We start from the raw sequence: 22,224 nt of genomic DNA, 5'->3' as shown, positions 1-22,224 counted from the left end.
AAGGTTTTAATTACTTCCGTTGCTTTTTATATATTGTGTCATTTATATTTATTAGTTATGGGAAATCGCACCTCAGACCCTATTGGTTTCGGGGCGCGACACAAGTACTTTCGTAATGCAGAATTATTGGGATGTCATCTGATTACTTCAACTTATTCTATTTACTCAAGTGTTCCATTTGTTAAGTTTACTTAGTCTGTCTTGATAAGACAAATGATCTTTTGGTACGTAAGAATGGAATGGAATGGAATTGACCTTTTGTAATTTTACATTTTTGCCATATAATTAATTATTCCATTCCATTTTCCCTGTCATTCCCTTTCATTATTGCATACCAAAAACTTGTTACAATAAATGATAGAAGTCTTCAAAATAGGTGTTATAATGAGAGATGATTAAGATGAAAAGTGAAAGACCATCAAACAACTAAATAGTTTTATTTATTGTCATAACTTAATTAGTCTCTCATTTATTGACATTGTACTTAACATGAGCTAGGACAACGGTTTGGACTTACATGTTGCACTCATCCCACTAACTCTTCCATTAAGAATAAGACTTTTGCATAAGGCATTGATAGAATGTTGTAAAAGTTGAGGTGTGTCTTGATCCATTTTTGAGGCTATGACACCTAGTGGTATACAAAATTACCAAAACAGAGAAAATAGATCGAAATCGTACTAAAATCACAAGCGGTCCAATTTTTTTGTATTAAGTTTCGATTTCGGTATAAAGGATATGGTCTAACAAAAAAACTGAATATAAATTATATATATTAATAAATAAATATGTGTCAAAATATCATTGGTCCACGGTCCTAGCTTTAGTAGGATGCGACACATTGGAATATGAACCACACAGGTTTGAGTTTTTCTTTTTCAAATCTGAATTGCGATTTAGGGTTTCTCACTTTCTTGAGTGCGATTGTGTGACTGTGCGAGTGGTCGAGTGTGATCTGCGATCGACCTTCTGCCTCTGCCTCCAGACCGGCCGCAGCGCTGCAATCTGATCGCCTCCTCTGAGTCCTCTTCAATTCCCCGAGTCCAGACCCGCCATAGCACTGTCGTGAACCCTTGCGAGTTGTGTGCATAGCAGTTCCGCAACCCTCGATCGCTTCCTCTGAGTCCTCTCCCATTTTCCGAGTCCAGACCGGCCGCAGCACCTTCGTGAACTCTTGCGAGTTGCGAGCGTAGCCGCCTTACTGCGTGGGCTGCACCGTAGTCGCCTCGCCTCAAGGTCATTGTCTTCTTCTTCTTCCTCGTTTTTATGAATAAGTGTGCTGCTCATTGCTGAAGGTCTAGTTTGCTCATTCACTTTGATGCACTGCTGTATATTAAAAAAATTGGTTAACAGCTGAAAAAATTGTAACCTAACCGCCCATTATTCAGTTCTCCATGGAATGGCTAGTTCGGTTCGGTTTCAGTTTGGGTTCGACTGAGTTTAAAACCGCATTTTTCGGTTTTCACCCCTAAGACATCCAAACGCAATGAAGACATAATCTGAAATGATCAAATCCTAGCCCAAAAAGGCAGTTGGAGGGTTCATTTATGAAAAATTGAACTCTGAGTTTCTGTTTGCTGTTTCCCAACAAGCTGCTGTTTCTTTGTTTTTTTTTTCCCTCCTTTCCATAATGAAGGGATGAACTTTGAACTGCTGTTTTCTTCATTGATCTCAGCTGTTCCTTTGTTTCCCCACCTTGGATTTTCCATAATGAAAGGCTGAACTTTGAGCTGCTGTTTCCCTGCAATTTGCTCCACTGTTTCTTGTCCTTCTTCTAATTTTTTCCAAAGTGAAAGGAGGGTTTCAAAAAATTAGCTCGTTTTTATGCTTGGGAAATCAACTTTAGAATATTTCTATCTATTATGAAGATCAATGAAAAAGTTTAGGCAAAAGAAGACTCACTTGCACATGAGAACGCCCAAGATAGGTACCTAAGGAAGTTCTATGATGAGTTTTAGATAAAAAGGAGTATGTAGTAGGTACTAATGTCATTAGAGATATATGCGATGATAGTAATGATTAGTCTTAGGATTACAATTTATGCATAATAGGTGTGCTTCTAGGGTCTGATTCAAGTTCATGTCTTTTTGTATGAGTAATGAATGAAATCCCATGATATATATTGTTTGTAAATGATATTGTCTTAATTGATGAATCTAAAGGTGGAATAGTGGAACTATGGAGAGAAGTTTAAGAATATAGAGGTTTTAAGATATGGTTGTATTCGAGTCAAGTCGAGTTGATATAGTGGGATACTTGAACTTAATGCAAAACTCCACTTGAACTCAGTTGGTCCCTAAATTGTTGAGTCGAACTTGACTTGGTTGCAAGTCCTTGAAACTTGAGCTTGACTTGATTAAGCTCTTTAATAAAAAAATAATTTTAAATACATCTATAAATATATATAATATTAAATGTATGTATAAAATGTATACCACAATAATTATGCAATATAAAAATAATAAAAGCACAAAAGCTTGATTAAGCTTGTGATTAGTATTACAAAACTTGAACTCGATTTGTTAAGCTACTTGAGTAGCTCTAACTTGATATGAACTTGAGTAGAATTAGGTCAAGCTACTCAAATTTGAGTCAAGTTATTGTGGGAGTCCAGCATGAAGTAGTTTGCAAGCCGGCTTAACTTTACCTACGCCCTATTTATTTTAACATAAGCAGAAAGAAGACATGACATGTGGTTGGGGGAATATTTGATAAATGATTAGACTTGATGGTCAAAAAACTAACACTAGTGGATTTCAATTACATGGATCCATCATGCAAACTGTAGGCAAGGTCTTAAATTTCCACGAAATTATCAAAATTTTTGTCGAAATTTCCAGTTTCCATCACCTTCGAAATCGAAATGACAGTCGATTTCCATGTTGGATAATTTCCATCGAAATCTTAGCGAATCATTTGAAATTTATCGAAGTCTTGAAATTTTAGCAAAGCTATTTGAAATTTTAACTATGCAATGAAATTTACTTGAAATTCAAATGAGAGATTTAGGAGTGAAGTGAAATTTCTCTCTTAATTTATTTTGCTTATTTTTCTTGAACAAAATATTATTATGAGTGTTTTTGAAATTATATGAAAAAAAACTTGAAACAACATTTTTTTTAACCAATCATGTCTAAATTATCATTATTTGTATAATAAATAATATTTAAATGATTTATGAATTTCATTTGTATTAACTAAATATGTTTAATACACATTATCTTACACATACGCTTGAGACACATACTACATTACAACTTTTCCACCTCATACAAACATATATGTGTTTAAACTTACATTATTATGTTTGTTAACCATTTCTAAAGTTTCACCAAGAATTCCATGCTTTTGTGCTCATTTCCATTATTTTTTCAAATTGAATTCGAAATTGACATTGAAGTCGAAATTTCTGTACTTTTGGAGCCTCAAAATTTGAATCAAAGCTGAAATTTAAGGCCTTGGCTGTAGGAGAGATTGAAGAAGATATGAACATAGAGTTGAAGCAGGTTGAGTAAAATGGTGAAATGCTTCGATGTGTTGTGTGATCATAGAATACCCTTAATATTAAAAAAGAGTTTGGATAACTATAGGACTGGCTATGGTATATGGATTAGAATGCTAGGCAGAATGTTGGGAAACTAAGAAACAACAAATCTAAAAAGTAAAAGTTTTGGAAATGAGATTGCTAAGGTGGATGAGTGGTATAACTGTAAAAGCTAAGTTAAAGAATGGACATTCTTGTTGCAAGTTAGACATAGCACATATAGAACATAAGATTAGGGAGGTGTAGATAAGATGATTTGTGCGGGTGCAGCATAGGCCAAATGATGCATAGGAGTGAGTTAGCAAATGTTAGTTGTAGTAGAAGGAGTCGCGATGGACTTAGAATAACTCGGAATGAGATAGTGCGTTAGGATTTAGCAGCCCTTCATTTGTCAGAGAATATTGCCCAAAATCGTGCATATTGACGAAAAAGGATTCATGTAGCTGACCTTACCTAGTGAGACTTAAGGCTTGCTTGTTGTTTCCATAAAGAAAATCTGAACTTTGAGCTACTGTTTTTGTGCAATGAGCTCTGCTTATTATCTTATGACATGCTTTATTTGAGTATGTGAGCTAAACATGACCTACATGTGATTTAAGAATTGTTTATTATTTTTTCTTTATTATTTTAAATTTTTTTACGCTGAATTTAAATTTTTATGTTTTTTTTTTTAATTTAATAAAATACAGTCCCTGAAGCCTATGCTTGGCTACAGTCGCATTCAGAAGAAGCCCTTTTAAATAAGTGCTGAAATTATGTGGTAAAGGATATGGGTCCAAAGGCTAAGGCTATATGTAGCCTAGAGGCCGCAAGGCTGGTAGCTTGAAGGTTATAAAGAACCTAAAGGGAACAACTAGTGGGTTTGGAAACTGTAGCTCAAGGCCATAGGTAGCCTAGAGGCTCTGAGTAGCTTGAAGGGGAGTCTATAGATTGCCAAAAAAAAAGGAGGGATCACAAGTAGCACGGTGATCATAGGGGCTAGGAAGTTTGAATGCTGCAAAAAAGATTGGAGGCCACAGGTAGGCCTGGAGGGGGTTGTAATTTAGGCCTTGTAGCTCTAGCATGTTTCAAATGATTATACCTGACAAGCTTGGACATTATTTGGACTTAGTTCATTTTGAATGGGTGGGCCAACGTGAGGCCTATATGACTCTATTGGCTTGCAAATATTTCGTTAGGCATCTACATGTTGTCATCATTTCCAGACATCAACAAACTCCTCTCCTTCCTTTTCCACAAAAAAAGCATGTTCTCTACCTTTTTGTGCATCTGTGTGTTATCAAACCTTGACATTTGCTACTCATGTTTCTAAGCTTATATATGCTGAATCAATTGCAAAACCCTAGTAAACATGAGGATTGTTTTAGCGTCTGATAGATCTTAGATGATTTAAGGGCTTATTGGACATTTTCCTGTGAAGTACTTCAACAATGTTGAAATTAATCAACAAAATTGTGATGTTTCTTACCACATGAAAAGAGATTAGTACAGGTTATGACAATAAAATAATTAATTTTATCTGCTCAGTTGTTGATAAAGTGTTGAAAATAGTAGTGGGTAGAAATTCTTGTAGAAACTGATAACCACTCAACAAAATTACTCACTGTAACATCTCCTTTTGATGCTGATGTTGCGAATATAGTTGGCTCTTCTATTGGCATAAAATATTTTGTTATTACTTACTGTTTGAATATTTTATTGCAGACACTTTATTTGGTTCCAACGCTTACGCTAGCTGTTTTCTAGCTCTCCTTCATGGCGGTATGTTGGACACTAATAGTCCTAGAGTCCCAGTATATTGAGATACTTCTGTTCATTTTTAGTGGGATGACTGGGTACATGTTGTAGGTTGAGAAACTTCTAAAAGATGAAGCAACTGAAGAAAAGGGGGAGCGTGCTAGAATGGTAAGTCTTCTTTCACTTCTTCGATGCCCCTCTTGGTGATAGAAATCTTATATGTGAAATGTTTGAGGCATATTTTTATGGTTTTCTTTTGAGCATGCATGGATTGAAAATGTGATTTTGGTAAAATATTTTAATAAAATCTGGAAAGGCTTGCATAAGATGCTGCTACTTCGGGTTCTGTATGGTCCTGCAGTTTGAAGTATTTTTTTTGAGAGTAAAGAACCAGAAAGCCAGTAAAAATGAAACTGCTTCCATGTTTTTGTTTGATTAGACTTTTACATTATTATTATTTTTTTGTTTTTTTCTATTCTGTTTTGTTTTGTTTTGTTTTTGTTTTTTCTTTTTGGGTATTTTGTGTCTGTTTGTTTTTGTTGTTTTTGTGTTTTTGGTGGGTTGGGTGGATGTTTGAAAATAATGTCCCAAGGAAACAAGCTTTTAAAGACTAAACAAGTAGGCATGAAATGGTACCAAATTAATCATTGATTATGATCAACGTTTTAATAGGCGAAGGCATAATTCCAGGGCATTTTAACCCTCATAAGGTGAAATGTAAGGCCCATGGCATTAAGGTGTAAGTCTTTTGGAAAATTTTAAATGAATGAATAAATAGATATTCTACGTATATCTTGAAAAAATGGAAAAATAAAAATGGAAAAATCAAATATGATTTGTAAATTCAAAAAAAAAAAAACTAAGTAAACTACTTTCTCTTCATTCTAAGCATATAGACTTAAAATCATTTAAATATACCATGCTAAGAGATATGATAACATTGCAAAGTTCAAATTGTGTTCATGATTCAAGCTGCAACTTTCAATTGTTTTGAAAAGATTTAGGTTCAAGAGTTTTAGGGATTAATCCGAATAAGAGCATTCCTTATTCCTTTTGTGCATGCCTATGGTTATATTTTGTTACATAATTTAAAGCCAAATTTGATTTAAATGCACAAGATCAACATGCGTAAGCCTCAATAAAAAAAGTGTGGAAGGTGCACTTTCTATGCAAATGCATAAGCCTCGCTGTACTTTGCCTTTGCCTCTAGAGAGTTTGGTACTTCGGATTATGTCTTAGTGGTCATTTGGTTTGTGGCATAAAAAATATTCCCATGGAATGACATTCCTGGAATGGGATGCCCATCTAATGGGAATATTTTTGTTTGTTTCACGTTGTAACATTCTGAGGAATGAACAAAAGATCCCTATATCAACGTTTGGTTCAACATGGTAATTCTGGCTAGCATTTCAAGAGGACGACCATTATACCCTTGACATGTGCATAACTAACATATAAATAATAATTATACTTTCAACATAAAAACCTACTACATTTACATAATTAAATTCATGTTGTAAAATTTTTAAAAATCATAAATTTTTGAAAAATAAACAATTAAATAATTAGATAATCGAAATAATTGAGGGCAATATACAATAATATTATTTTTTAATACTTTATTATTTTAATAATAATAATAGAGTGAGATAATATTATACTATAGGGTCATTGTTGTCCAACCTGCTTAAATAGTGAGGGCAATTTGATCCAAAAAGTAAGATTCCCATAGGGATGGGATTCCCATGAAACTTACCCATGGGGGGAGTATTCTCATGTTCTGTGGGAATCTTTGCATTCCCAAGAAAGTGAACTTTGCAGCCTCATGAAATTCCCATGCTTAAACAAATGTGGGAAGGAGATGCTATGGACATTACATTTTTAGGAATCTTAAAAATGCCATGAACCAAACATCCTCCTGGGGTGTTTTATTTGTTTGTTTTGAGGCAAGCTTCAGTTGTTACCAGTGTTTTGAAAGGCGTAATTGAGGCGTTTTAGGCCAAAAACGCACCAAGGCATAATTTAAAAAGCGTAACTCCATAAAAGCGCCTCAGGCGAGAAGGCGTACGCATTAGGCAAAAAAACTCCCCTTTTTACGCCTTAGGTTCAAGGCATACGCCTTTTGGTATTCCTGGTTTAAAACACATTTTTAAAAGGCCAGAACCTAGAACACATGGAAACCCTATCCTCCCTCCCTCTCCTGCAAAGCTTCTTCTCCTCTGCTTTGTCGACGAAGCTTTGCTTTCTCTTCGAAGCCTCGTCGAAGCTCGACGAAGCTCGACGAAGCCTGTGCTCTCTCTCAAAGCCTCGATGAGGCCTCTGTTCTCTCTTTCGAAGCCTCAACGAAGCTCAATGAAGCCTTTGCTCTCTCTTGAAGCCTCGACGAAGGCTCTGCTCTCTCTTTGAAGCCTCGAAAAAGCTTTTGCTCTCTTGACTCTTCCTCTCTAGACGAAGCTTCTTCTCCCTCTCCGACGACTCGACGACTTCCTCCTATGATTCGGCCAAGCTTCTTGCCCATCTCCGAAGATTCCTTCATGCTTCTCGTCTCTGTCCGACGGGTTTGAGGTTCTCATCTCTTGTCTCTGAGGTTTTTGTTTCTGATTTTAATTGCTTAAATCTTGCTGCACCTGCTGAAACATGCCTATATGATACTTAAGAATTATGTTTTTATTTGTTTCTCCACTATTCTAACATATTTCTCATTTTTATACTATATATAAATTTTTTTATTAATTATTTTAAAAAATACAGTCCCAAAATGCTTATGCCTCGCCTCACCGAACGGTTCACCTTTTAAAACACTGGTTGTTACTTTTAAAACATTCTTTGTCATCAAATGCTATTTGTGAGAAGAGAACCATAGGTTTGGGCATGGGGCTTTACTTTGATTCTAAAAAATAGTGAAGTGTTTGTTCAAAAAAATAGTCACCATGTCATTTGTTTTAGGAGGGGGGGGGGGGGTGGGAATATTGTATTTGAAAATGATTTGAAAAAATAAGGTGGAGTTCAATTTTAATGTAAGAAAGGGACTCAAAAATTCTTCGTTAGAGGACTAGGTTATGACATGGGAAGGTGTGAGGCATCCATCTCATGCTACAAGGGTCTCACATTATTTGGTTCAACTTTGTAAGTTAGCTAAATGCAATTCAGTTATTGTAAAAAGAAAGGCATTGGGATTTGGATGGGTTGGGTTTGGACTTGGGTTTTGGATCTCAGGCCAATTGCTTGCCTTTGTTGAATAAGGCATCCAAGTCCATGTAGTTTGCTTGCTGGGAAGTAATTGTAGGGTTTAAAGAACATTTCTTTTTGTGATCCTTATAAAAAAAAAAAATAAGCCCAATTTTTTTAGCAATATAACAGCATTGTTGAGTGAAGATTTTCTTTGAATGCCTTGAAGAGATGGATAAGGACTTAGAAAAATGATTTTGATGATAAAGAGGGTTTTTCAAAAAAAAAGAGGTCATACTGAACTCTGTTAATTAAACCTAAGTGAAACGGAAGAAGATGCTCACCATGATGCAACCATATGTAAGTTCCAAGATTGAGAAGTCCTTTGCTGAGGGTTTACTTGCAAAGGGAGATGTCCATTAAGGGGGTGAGTGGTAGTTTTATAAGTTAGGTGACCAGATACTCCTTTAGCAAGGTCCCTGTTGAGGAGAGGTTCTACAAAGGAGGATATTATTTTTTAAAATAAACCTTCTTAATTGTATGCCATGTAGAGGTGGTGGTAATCCAAAAAAAAAAAAAATGGAAAAAGAAAAAGAGCTGAATGGACCCTTAAGGGAAGGGTTTCATCCAGAATGTGGACAAAGAACTTTAGGGAGCTTGCTTTGCAAGCCTCATTCTTTATATGCTTGATACCGTCAACTAGTAGTTGTTGATGATGGTTTTAAAAATTCATCGCTACTGTTACTTAACGATGCCTTCTGAAATAGACGATATCTCTCTAGTGTCCAAATGCACATGCGTATCATCTGCGACAGTCCACTATGGTGCTGTAACAGCATTTATGATCTGTTACACTTGTTATGTTCCCAGACTGGTTGAAAATTGTTTTGGCAAAATTTTGCCTCTAAGTTATATTTTTTTAAAATATTTCAAGCTTTTAAAACTTGAAATGGAATTATAAACTATATTCATCATAGATACTATCAAATATTGAATAATTAAACTCAAATTAATTGAAGAAAACAAGTCATCTGTTACATGGGTGGGCAAAAACAATATTTAAAGTTTTTTCTTCTATTGGTTGGAAATTATATTTGTACATACATCTACATCCTTTTATTGCTTAAAAAAAATTGGACTAAAACTTCAATTGAAGCCAGCTTGTCTCCACTCTTCGCACCGTACTGCTTATCCTTTGATTAGATGTGTATGTTTTTATATGATTATGCTATGAAATATGAAATATGGTTTCTTAGTTTATATTGGATTTATGCTCAATATAATAGTCAATAGTAAAAGTCAGGATTTTCTCCATTTAGCAACAAAAGTTCCAATATAAAATTCAAAATGTTTAGCATGTTATGTGTGACTTGATTTAAAAATTTGGTAAAAATCATTTAAGACATTATAATGTAAAATTTTGGAGTCACAACATGTGAATCTGTAAGTTTATACTAGTTAGATAATGTGATAAAATGAATTCTTGGATGCGGCATTCATTATGCATTAACATCTGAAATGATGGCAACTGCTAAACCGCGACCATTATTGTTACCTGCATTGCCATCGTTGTCTAAAACTATGCTTGGGAAGTTCTCTAAAACTATGTAGTATGAATGAAAAACTACTTTTTGAAAGTGAAAAATTGCGTCACGTGCTACTCAACAGAAAATCGAGGTGCAACTGCATGGCAAATCTCATTGATCATCCTAGCTCTGGGGTAGGCAACTAGGTTCACCACCTCAGTCAGGGGTGGAGGTTTTGATTTTTATTTTTTTAATAGAAAAGAAAAAATTTCAGAAAATGAGAGAAAAAGTACAATAAGGAGCATAATAGATAGATCCTCCTTTAAAGAAAAAAGGAAAAGAATAAAGCATTATAATAAAAATAGTAAGCCAGCCAATCTTGCTGTAAGTCCAAAAATATGCCCCTTTAAAGCAACCAGCTGCAACAGCCCAAAGCGAAGCCAAATAAGGAATCTGATCCAATAGCATAGAATGCGTAATCTTCTTTCCTGTAAAGATATGGGCATTCTGTACCTACCGAATAACCTGCAAGACAGTGAAAATCCCACACTTTCATAAGGCTAAGGCATCTGTACTGCTTCGAGAACCAGTAAAGGAAATTGCTAGCAAGCCCTCCACCAAATATTCTTTATCCAATTTTTTATTTGATTCCTTTTGTGTTTTGTTTCTGAAATTTCACTCAAACACCATCTTAAGGGGGACTATTAGAAATATATTTGCATTCGCATTTGTCTTCAGCAGTGCATATAAGTACCTGCTGCTCATGCATTTTGAAACACACAGATAATATAAGAAAATTTTCTCTCGCTCTCACACAATCTCTCTCTCTGCCTCTGTCTCGGAGATAACAGATCTTCTTAGTAGAATTTACTTTTTCACATAATAGGTGTATAATCAGGGGATGGATTGGAAATGATTTAGAATTTATTTTTTCACATAACATGCTGCTGAAAGGGTTCTCTTCTCAAGAAAAGAAAAATAGGGGAGCAAAGACAGCTGGGAAAGGAATTAGAGACTAGGAAATAGCAGTACCGAAAGAAGTTAGAAAAGAGAGAGAAGTTCAAGGCTGATGCTGGGGAAGCAGTTGGACTTGGAAAGTTGGTAGCTGCTTGTTGGGAAACCTGTGCCATGGGGGAGTGGGGGTGTGCAAAGACTCATGGTGTTGAGTGGATCTAAAGACTAGGAAACACCATTACTGAATGAAGTTAGGAAAGCTGGGAGTTGCTTGTTTGGGAATTTGGTGTTTGGGGGAAGGAAACTGCACGGAAGGTGGAGGGGCAAAAGTCTTAAAATGCTATAGGCAAAATCTTAGGCATTTACTAGCTCCAGTAGAAAGCTACTTGGGCATAAATACTACTAATGAGGTCATCTTCTCTTTCAACCTACACTACCACATTAATTAAAAAAAAGTTCATATCATGGGGTGCTTTCAAAATTTTTCTTGCTTTTGGTGCAACCATTTACACTTTCTGATATTGCATTCTCAAGTGCTTACTTGCTCATCATTCTCTTTCTCGAACTCCTCACTCAATGAATTCTTCTTCCACCGGTGCACGTCTATTATGTCATCATGAAGAGGGTGTCGGTTTGCTACAATTCAGCTAGTTGTTTGAGATTGATAGTGAGGTGTATGTTTTTTCAATGCGGTGTGATGGGCTTTACAGATCAAATACTGTGTCTTTGAAGGAAGGGGTTAATTGCTGCACATGGGACGGTGTCACCTACGGGTCCTATCATCGCCCTAGACCTTAGTTGTGGCATGCTCTCTTTGAATGGCGCCATCTCCCTCACTTGGTTGGATCTGTCTGGGACAGGCTTTCCTAGAAATGTGCCTAGTTCCATAGGCAATCTCAAGTGCTTAAAGCATTCGGATCTCTCCAAGTGCAATTTTCATGGGGTGATTCCTACACCACTAATTGCAAACCTCACGTAGCTCATCCATTTAATGCTTCAATATAATAGTTTCATAGGTCAAATTCCTAACTAAAAAGTCACAACTCCAACTACTTGACTTCTCTTCTAATCATTTGGCTGGTCCTCTCCCATATCAAGCAGGTGGCCTTTCAAATATCATAACCCTCAACTTGTACAATAACAATATCATCAGAACAGTGCCGTTTTGGGTATTTGGCTTGCCATCCATGGAATCTTTATATCTGTCTTGAAATCAACTCTCTAGTCCCATCCATCAGTTTCGGTATTTTTCATTTTTGGGCATAAACTTTTCACTTAACCAGCTCTATGGTTGCATCCCAAATTCAATCTTCAAGCTGCATATGCTAAGCTTATCTTGATCTTTCATCAAGTAATTTAAGTGTCATCTTACAACTTCATTTTTTTTTTTTCAAACATTGAAAAGATCGAAGCTCTTTACTTTTCAAACAATCACCAGCTGTCATTATACCACGTAGAAAACACCAGTCTTTCCTCCAATTTGCTTGTGTTATCTTTGTCCTCTTGCAACATACGTGACTTTGCAAATCTAAGTGGCTCAAAGAACCTAACACATTTAGATCTATCTGCCAACAAAATCTCTGAGATTCTAAAATGGGCATTCAACAAGTGGAATTATTCCCTCTCATATTTAGATCTTTCTTTAAATTCCTTGACACGTGTGGATCAACAATTGATTCCATGGAAGTGTCTAGAAATTTTTGCACTTCAAAACAACTTGATTCATGGGCTATTGCCTATTCCACCACCACTTGTGTTAGTCTTTTCAATGCCAAAAAATAAAATGACAGGAGTGATCCCTTTAACGGTTTGCAATGTAACTTTCATATGGATTCTTGATTTGTCTAATAATAGCTCGAGTGACGTGATTTTTCATGTTTGTTAAACTTCAGTTATGACCTTGAAGTGCTGGATCTTTGAAGTACTCAATTTCATAACACCATTCTGGATAATTTTGTAGAGGGATCTAAGTCCTCACTGTGTTTAAGAAATATTGGCCTAAACAACAATCAAGTAGTTGGACTAATCAATTGCAAGATTTTGGAAGTTCTAGATCTTGGGAATAATAAGATAGTTGTTGCATTTCCCCATTGGTTGGAAGGTCTTCCACATTTGTAAGTCATTGTTTTGCCATTGAATAGATTTCATGGTCCGATGGTGAGTATTTACAAAGCGAATGCTTCTTTCCCCTAGTTGTGAGTCATCGACCTCTCTTCAAATAATTTTAATGGTCACTTGCCATCAAAATATCTTGAAAGTTGGATAAGTATGATGGACGTGGATGCATCAACATACAAACTGGAATATATTGGGACCACTTCATATTATCAATAGTTGCTAAGGATTTCGTTGAAAGGGACTGAAATTCGTATGCATCTAATCCAGACCATCTTCACAGCAATTGATTTGTTGAATGATAGTTTTGAAGGAAGGATTTCGAAGCCAATTGGGCATCTTAAGTCACTTTGAGGACTTAACCTTTCACATAATAGGCTTACAGATGGTATATTTCAGTGGAAATTTGACAATGATTGAATGCTGGATCTATCTTCAAACCAGCTTAGGGGTGTGATTCCTAAACAACTAGTAGTTTTGTCATATTTAGCAGTCTTAAACCTCTCCTAGAATCAATTTGTGGGGCGTATAAGTCGAGGAAGCCAACTTGGTACATTTTTAAACTCATCGTATTTTGGAAACTTGGGATTGTTACCCAATCCATTGTTTTCAAAAATAGAAACACCCTCCAATCCTTCTAGTGGGGCTGGATGAACATAGGTTCCAGAGTAAATTGTAGGAATTAAAAACATAACCATATTGTTCTCCTCATTGAACACAATCCCGAGTTTGTCATCACTTATGATTGAGATGACATAAGTGATCATTAATATTATTTGAAGAGAGGTCGATGACTCGCAACTTGGGGAAAGAAGCATTTGTCTTAAAAGTACTCACAATCGGACCATGAAATCAATTTGATCGCCAAATAATGACTTGCAAATGTGGAAGACCTTCCAACCAATGGGGAAATGCATCAACTATCTTATTATTCCCAAGATCTAGAACTTCCAGAATCTTGCAATTGATCAAAGATCGTAATACTGGTCCATTTACTTGATTGTTGTTTAGGTCAATATTTCTCAAACACAGCGAGGACTTGGATCCCTCTAGAAAATTATCTGGAATGGTGCCATGAAATTGACTACTTCGAAGATCCAGCACTTCAAGGTCATAATTGAAGCTTGACAAACATGAGGAATCATGCCACACGAGCTATTATTAGACAAATAAGAATCCATAGGGAAGTTGCATTGCGAACCACTAAAGGGATCTCTTCTGTCATTTTATTTTTTGACATGGAAAAGACTTGACACAAGCGGTGGTGGAATAGGCAGTGGCCCGTGAATCAAGTTGTTTTGAAGTACAAAAATTTCTAGACTCTTCCTTGGAATCAGTTGTTGATCCACATGTGTCAAGGAGTTTAAAGAAAGATCTAAATATGAGAGGGAATAATTCCACATGTTGAATGCCCATTTTGGAATCTCAGAGACTTTGTTGGCAGATAGGTTCAAATGTGTTCGGTTCTTTGAGCCTCTTAGATTTGCAAAGTCACGTATGTTGCAAGAGGACAAAGATAACACAAGCAAATTGGAGGAAGACTGGTGTTTTCTGTGTGGTATAATGACAGCTAGTGGTTATTTGAAAAGTAAAGAGCTTCGATCTTTTCAATGTTTGAAAAAAAATGAAGTTGTAAGATGACACTTAAATTACTTGATGAAAGATCAAGATAAGCTTAGCCTGTGCAGCTTGATGATTGAATTTGGGATGCAAGGTTAAGTGAAAAGTTTATGCCCAAAAATTAAAAATACTGAAACTAATGGATAGGACTAGAGAGTTGAGGTGGCAAGACAAATACCCAAGACGGTATTGTTCCGGTGATATTGTTATTGTACAAGTTGAGGGTTATGATATTTGAAAGGTCACCTGCTTGATAAGGGAGAGGACCGGCCAAATGATTAGAAGAGAAGTCAAGTAGTTGGAGTTGTTGACTCAAAATAGTTGGGAATTTGACCTGTGAAACAATTATATTGAAACATTAAACGGATGAGCTGCGTGAGGTTTGCAATTAGTGGTGTAGGAATCGCCCCATCAAAATTGCACTTGGAGAGATCCGAATGCTTCAAGCACTTGAGATTGCCTATGGAACTAGGCACATTTATAGAAAAGCCTTTCCTAGACAAATCCAACCAAGTGAGGGAGATGGCACCATTCAAAGAGAGCATGCCACAACTAAGGTCTAGGGCGATGACAGGACCTGTAGGTGACACCGTCGCATGTGCAGTAATTAACCCCTTCCTTCAAAGACACATTATTTGGTCTGTAAAGCCCATCACACTGCATTGAAAAAACATACACCTCACTATCAATTTCAAACAACTAGCTGAATTGTAGCAAACCGACACCCTCTTCATGATGACATAATAGACGTGCACCAGTGGAAGAAGAAGTCATTGAGTGAGGAGTTCGAGAAAGAGAATGATGAGCAAGTAAGCACTTGAGAATGCAATATCAGAAAGTGTAGAAATTTTTCCAACAACCCATCCATCACCGCCGAATGTCTAGAAATTTTTGCACTTCGAAACAACTTGATTCACAGCCCACTGCCAATTCCACCACCCTATGTCTCAGTCTTTTCAATGTCAAAAAATAAAGTGATAGTAGAGATCCCTTTAGTTGTTTGCAATGCAACTTCCCTAAGGATTCTTGATTTGTCTAATAACAGCTTAAGTGGCATGATCCTTCATGTTTGTTTCGGTGATATTGTTATTGTACAAATTGAGGGTTAGAAGATTTGAAAGGCCACTTGCTTGATAAGGAAGAGGACCTGCCAAATGATTAGAAGAGAAGTCAAATATTTGGAGTTGTGACTCAAAATCGTTAAAAATTTGACCTATGAAACGATTATATTGAAGCATTAGACAGATGAGCTGCGTGAGTTGGACTTGGAAAGCTGGGAGCTGCTTGTTTTGGAAACCTGTGCCTTGGGGGAGGGAGGTGTGCAAAGACTCATGGTGCTGAGAGGAATTAAAGACTAGGAAACACGAGTACTGAATGAACTTAGAAAAGTTGAAAGTTGCTTGTTTGGGAAACTAGTGCTTGGGGGAAGGAAATTGCAGGGAAGGTGGAAGGGCAAAAGACTTAAAATGCTATTGGCAAATACTTGGGCATTTACCAGCACCAGCAGGAAGCTGCTTGGGCATAAATATTACCGATGAGGTCATCTTCTCCTTCAACTTACACTACCACATTAATTAAAAAAAATTCATATTATGGGCTGCTTTTAATATTTTTCTTGCTTTTGGTGCATCCATTTATACTCTCTGATATTGCATTCTCAAGTGCTTACTTACTCATCATTCTCCTTCTCCAACTCCTCACTCAATCATTCTCCTTCTTCCACTGGTGCACATTTATTATGTCATCATGAAAAGTGTGTCTTTTTGCTCCAATTTAGCCAGTTGTTTTTGATTGATAGTGAGGTGTCTGTTTTTCCAATGCGGTGTGATGGGCATTACAGACCAAATACTATGTGTTGAAAGGAAGGGAGTAATTGTTGCACATGGGATGGTATCACTTGCGGATCATGTCATCACCCTAGATATTAATTGTGGCATTCTTTCTCTGAATGGTATCATCTTCCCAAATACTATTAGCAACGGCCTCTTCTCCCTACGCCATCTTTGCAAGCTCCATCTTACTAACGATGACTTCAACGGATCCCCCATCACACCTGAGTTTGGGCGTCAGTTACCTAGTTTGACCCATCCTAACCTCTCAACCTCGTTTTTTCAGGTCCTATTCCCTTTGAATTATCTCACTTTTCCAAACTAATTTCCTTTGATCTATCTTACAATAACCTAACTTTTGAACCTCACAGCTTCAGAAGGCTCCTTCAGAACCTAACAAAAATAAGAGATCTAAATCTTGTTGGTGTCAAAATTTTCGAACTTACACCTGGTAATTTTTGGATGAATCTATCTTCTTCTCACACATCTCTCAATTTGGATAATTGTAAGCTGCAAGGGAAATTCCCAAGTAGCAATGATATTCTCAGCCTACCAAACTTAGAGAAGTTTTACCTTTCCAAAAACCCATCCCTCACCGCCAAATGTCTAGAAATTTTTGCACTTCAAAACAACTTGATTTGCGGGCCAATGCCAATTCCACCATCCCTTGTGTTAGCCTTTTCAATGTCAAAAAATAAAATGACAGTAGAGATCCCTTTAGCGGTTTGCAATGCTACTTCCCTAAGGATTCTTGATTTTTCTAATAATAGCTTGAGTGACATGATTCCTCCATGTTTGTTCCGATGGTATTGTTATTGTACAAGTTGAGGGTTATGAAATTTGAAAGACCACTTTCTTGATAAGGAAGGGGACCTGCTAAATGATTAGAAGAGAAGTCAAGTAGTTGGAGTTGTGACTTAAAATAGCTAGGAATTTGACATGTGAAAGTATTGAAGCATTAAACGGACAAGCTGCGTGAGGTTTGCAATTAATGGTGTAGGAATTGCCCCATCAAAATTGCAACTGGAGAGATCTGGATGCTTCAAGGACTTTAGATTGCCTATTGAATTTGGCACATTTTCCAAATAACTTGTTCCAGACAAATCTAACAGAGTGAGGGTGCTGGTGTTAATGACATTAGGCGGTGAGGGATGTGTTGTTTGAAAGGTGAAACTCCTCTACGTTTGGTAGGATGAGAATATTACTGCTACTTGAGAATTTCCCTTGCAGCTTACAACTATCCAAATTGAGAGATGTGAGACAAGAAGATAGATTCATCTAGAAATTACCCGGTGTAACTTTAGAAATTTTGATACCGGCAAGATTTAATTCTCCTATTCTTGTCTGGTTTTGAAGGATCTTTTAAAGCTGTAAGGTTCAAAAGTTAGGTTATTGTAAGATAGATCAAGGGAAATCAGTTTGGAAATGTGGGATAATTCAGAGGGAATGGGACCTGAAAAAGATGAGTTTGAGAGGTCGAGATGGGTCAAAATAGGTAATTGGCGCTCAAACTCAGGTGTGATGGGGGATTCGTTGAAGTCATTGTTAGTAAGATAGAGCTTGCGAAGATGGCGGAGGGAGAAGAGGCTGTTTCTATTAGTATTGGGGAAGATGGTACCATTCAGAGAAAGAATGCCACAATTAAGGTCTAGGGCGATGACATGACACGTAGGCGACGTTGTCCCATGTGCAGCAATTACTCCCTTCCTTCCAAGACACAGTGTTTGGTCTGTAGTTCCCATCACACTGCATTGAATAAAAAAGACACCTCACTATCAATCTCAAACAATTGGCTGAATTGGAGCAAAACGACACTCTCTTCATGATGACATAATAGACGCGCACTAGTGGAAGAAGGAGAGTGATTGAGTGAGGAGTTGGAGAGGGAGAATGATGAGCAAGTAAGCACGTGAGAATGCAATATCAGAAAGTATAAATGCATGCACTAGAAGCAAGAAAAATATTGAAAGCACCCCATGATATGAACTTTTTTTTTAATTAATGTGGTAGTGCAGGTTAAAGGAGAAGATGACCTCATCAGCAGTATTTATGCCCAAGCAGCTTCCTTCTAGTGCTGGTAAATGCCTAAGTATTTGCCAGTAGCATTTTAAGTCTTTTGCCCCTCCACCTTCCCCGCAGTTTCCTTGCCCAAGCACTAGCTTCCCAAACAAGCAACTCCTAGCTTTTCTAAGTTCATTCAGTATTGCTGTTTTCGAGTTTTAATTCCTTTCAGCACCATGAGTGTTCGCACACTTCCCTCCCCCAAGGCATAGGTTTCCAAAACAAGTAGCTCGCTCATCCGTTTAATGCTTCAATATAATAGTTTTACTAGTCAAATTCCTAACTATTTTGGGTCACAACTCCAACTACATGACTTCTCTTCTAATAATTTGGTAGGTCCTCTTCCTTATCAAGCAAGTGGCCTTCCAAATCTCATAACCGTCAACTTGTACAATGACAATATCAGCAGAACAAACATGGAGGAACCATTTCACTCAAGCTATTATTAGACAAATCAAGAATACTGTAGGAAGTTGCATTGCAAACCGCTAAAGGGATCTCTAATGTTATTTTACTTTTTGACATTGAAAAGACTGAGACATGGGGTGGTGGAATTGGCAGTAGCCCTTGAATCAAGTTGTTTTGAAGTGCAAAAATTTCTAGACATTCGGCAGTGAGGGATGGGTTGTTGGAAAGGTGAAGCTTCTCTAGGTTTGGTAGGCTGAGAATATTACTGCTACTTGGGAATTTCCCTTGCAGGCTACAACTATCGAAATTAAGAGATGCGAGAGAAGAAGATAGATTCATCCAGAAATTACCATGTGTAAGTTCATAAATTTTGAGAACGGCAAGATTTAGATCTCTTATTTTTGTATGGTTGTGAAGGAGCTTTCTGAAGTTGTGAGGTTCAAAAGTTAGGTTATTGTAAGATAGATTCAGGGAAATCAATTTGGAAAGGTGGGATAATTCAGAGGGAATGGAACCTGAAAAAACGAGGTTGAGAGGTCGGGATGGGTCAAACTAGGTAATTCACGCCCAAACTCAGGTGTGATGGGGGATTCGCTAAAGTCATTGTTAGTAAGATAGAGCTTGGAAAGATGGCGAAGGGAGAAGAGGTCGTTGCTATTAGTATTGGGGAAGATGGTACCATTCGGAAGAAGCATGCCACAATTAATGTCTAGGGCGATGACATGACCCGTAGGTGACACCGTCCCATGTGCTACAATTACTCCCTTCTTTCCAAGACACATTATTTGGTTTATAATGCCCATCACACCGCATTGAAAAAACAGACACCTCACTATCAATCTCAAATAACTGGATGAATTGGAGCAAAACGACATTCTCTTCATGATGACATAATAGACGTGCACTAGTGGAATAAGAAGAAGAGTGATTGAGTGAGGAGTTGCAGAAGGAGAATGATAAGCAAGTTGCATTTGAGAATGCAATATCAGAAAGTATAAATGGATGCACTTGAAGGAAGAAAAATTTTGAAAGCACCCCATGATATGAACTTTTTTTTTAATTAATGTGGTTGTGTAGGTTGAAGGAGAAGATGACCTCATCAACAGTATTTATGCCCAAGCAACTTCCTGCTGGTGCTGGTAAATGCCTAAGTATTTGCCAGTAGCATTTTTAGTCTTTTGCCCCTCCACCTTCCTCGCAGTTTCCTTCCCCCAAGCACCAGTTTTCCAAACAAGCAACTCTTTGCTTTTCTAAGTTCATTCAGTACTGCTGTTTCCTAGTCTTTAATTCCTCTCAGCATATCATGAGTCTTCACACACCTCCCTCCCCCAAGGAACTGGTTTCCAAAACAAGCGGCTCCCAGGTTTCCAAGTCCAACTCCTTCCCCAGCACGTTCACACAAGCAGCTTCCAGCTGGAGCTGGTAAACGTGCAAGTCTTTGCTAGTTGTAAGTTCAGTATTTGCCCATCCACATTTCCTTCAGTTTCCTCCTTGGGGCAAATTTCCCAAACAAGCAGCTCCTAAATTTTCAAATTCTTAAATTACATTTCCCCGTTGAGCTCCTCTCTCTCTTTCCTTTGTCCTAACTTGTCAAATCAGAAAATGGTTCTTTTATTGTATTGCTAGTTTATGTCGATGATATAATTCTGGCTAGCACTGATTTGAATTCAGTTTCTGAACTGAAAATATTTCTGGATAATAAATTCAGAATTAAAGATTTGGAAACTTTCAAAGTATTTCCTTGGATTGGAAGTTGCTCGATCTTCCAAAGGCATTACATTGTGCCAAAGAAAATATGCTTTGGATATCTTACAAGATTCAGGTTTCTTGGCTGCCAAATCCGTGGCATTTCCTATGGAACAAATGTCAAGTTTTCTAAATCAGATGGTGATCTTCTAGAAGATCCTTTTTCCTATAGAAGATTGATTGGAAGACTTATTTACCTCACTATATCACGCCCAGATATTTCTTATTCTGTGTAAGTTTTGAGTCAATATATTTGGCAAACCAATGCAATCACATTTAGATGCAGTATATTGAGTACTTAGGTACTTGAAGGGTGCACCTGGATAGGACCTTTTCTTTCCTGCTACTTCTGATTTTCATCTCAAGGCCTTTTGTGATTCAGATTGGGCAGGGTGTGTGGATACCAGAAGATCAATTACTGGTTTTGGTGTCTTCCTTGGTGATTATTTATTTTCTTGGAAGTCAAAGAAGCAACAAACTGTCTCAAAATCCTCAGCTGAAGCAGAATATAGGGCTATGGCCCCTACTCCCGTATTCCATGAACGAATAAAGCATATTGAAATAGACTGCCATATTGTGCGGGAAAAGCTGCAATCCAATTTGATCAAAACTTTTCACATTGCTTGTCATTCTAAACTCAGTGACATCTTCACCAAAACACTTGGATCCCATCAATTTCGTTCTTTACTTAGCAAGCTGGGTGTACTAAATATATATGCTCCATCACAATGCCACATGGAGCATGCAAGATAAATGATCCTCCACTGCGGAAACACTGAGCTCGCAAGTACAGCTAATAAGGCAATTTTGAATGCAAAATTTATGCACTCGAAAAGTATTTCATCAAGATTGTCAGCTTCTTTTTTTATAATTAAAGAACTCAAAACCATAAGGCGCAGAATGGGTGTCTACGGTCACGTAGGAAAACAAGCATTCAAAATCAATGATTTTTTATGTGATAATCTAGTTTGCTTCTTGTCTTCCATACTTCTAAAAGTGATTGTGTTAGCTTGTTATGTTTCTTGTTGACATTGCCTGCTATGTTGCTTTTCCTTGATTATTTAATAGTTTTTTGTTCTTTTGCTTTAGGCATTATTTGTTGGTGCTATGGCAATTGCTGATTTGGTCAAGACTACATTAGGACCAAAGGGAATGGTAAAGTTTCTTATGACATGGGAATTTGCTAAAATCAGAAATTGCTGCTCTTTAAGCGCCCAGCCTTTGCTCTGTACTCTTGCTTAATGACTTGCTACTTTGTGCATCCTGTGCAGGATAAAATTTTACAATCAACAGGTAGAGGGCGCAGTGTAACTGTCACAAATGATGGTGCTACCATCTTAAAGTCCCTCCATATTGACAGCCCAGCTGCGAAGGTCCTTGTTGGTATCCTTCTTCTTATTATTATTATTTTTATATGCTATAGTGGTTCGCGGAGATTTTTGGAAGATGTTTTTTTCATTAAATGCTGGTTGCCGTTATGTCTGTGAGATGAATATACACATGCATCATACATGCA

General features: G+C 37.1%; 1 protein-coding gene across 1 annotated transcript in view; it reads left to right on the top strand.

Annotated features, from left to right (window-relative positions):
- Positions 1-857: 857 nt before the first annotated feature.
- LOC131162158 (T-complex protein 1 subunit beta) overlaps positions 858-22,224 on the top strand; it is a 38,990-nt gene continuing 17,623 nt past the window's right edge. The window contains exons 1-5 of the mRNA XM_058118347.1: positions 858-1,236; positions 5,249-5,305; positions 5,393-5,449; positions 21,798-21,863; positions 21,980-22,091. Of these exons, the coding sequence (XP_057974330.1) occupies positions 5,300-5,305; positions 5,393-5,449; positions 21,798-21,863; positions 21,980-22,091 (241 nt within the window). The 5' untranslated portion in view covers positions 858-1,236; positions 5,249-5,299. The remainder of the gene's footprint in view (positions 1,237-5,248; positions 5,306-5,392; positions 5,450-21,797; positions 21,864-21,979; positions 22,092-22,224) is intronic.

This window comes from Malania oleifera, chromosome 8 (assembly GCF_029873635.1).
Source record: "Malania oleifera isolate guangnan ecotype guangnan chromosome 8, ASM2987363v1, whole genome shotgun sequence".
In the NCBI taxonomy this organism is placed as follows: Eukaryota; Viridiplantae; Streptophyta; class Magnoliopsida; order Santalales; family Ximeniaceae; genus Malania; species Malania oleifera.
Note: the sequence above shows the minus strand (reverse complement) of the source record. Positions and strands in the feature narration are given on the sequence as shown.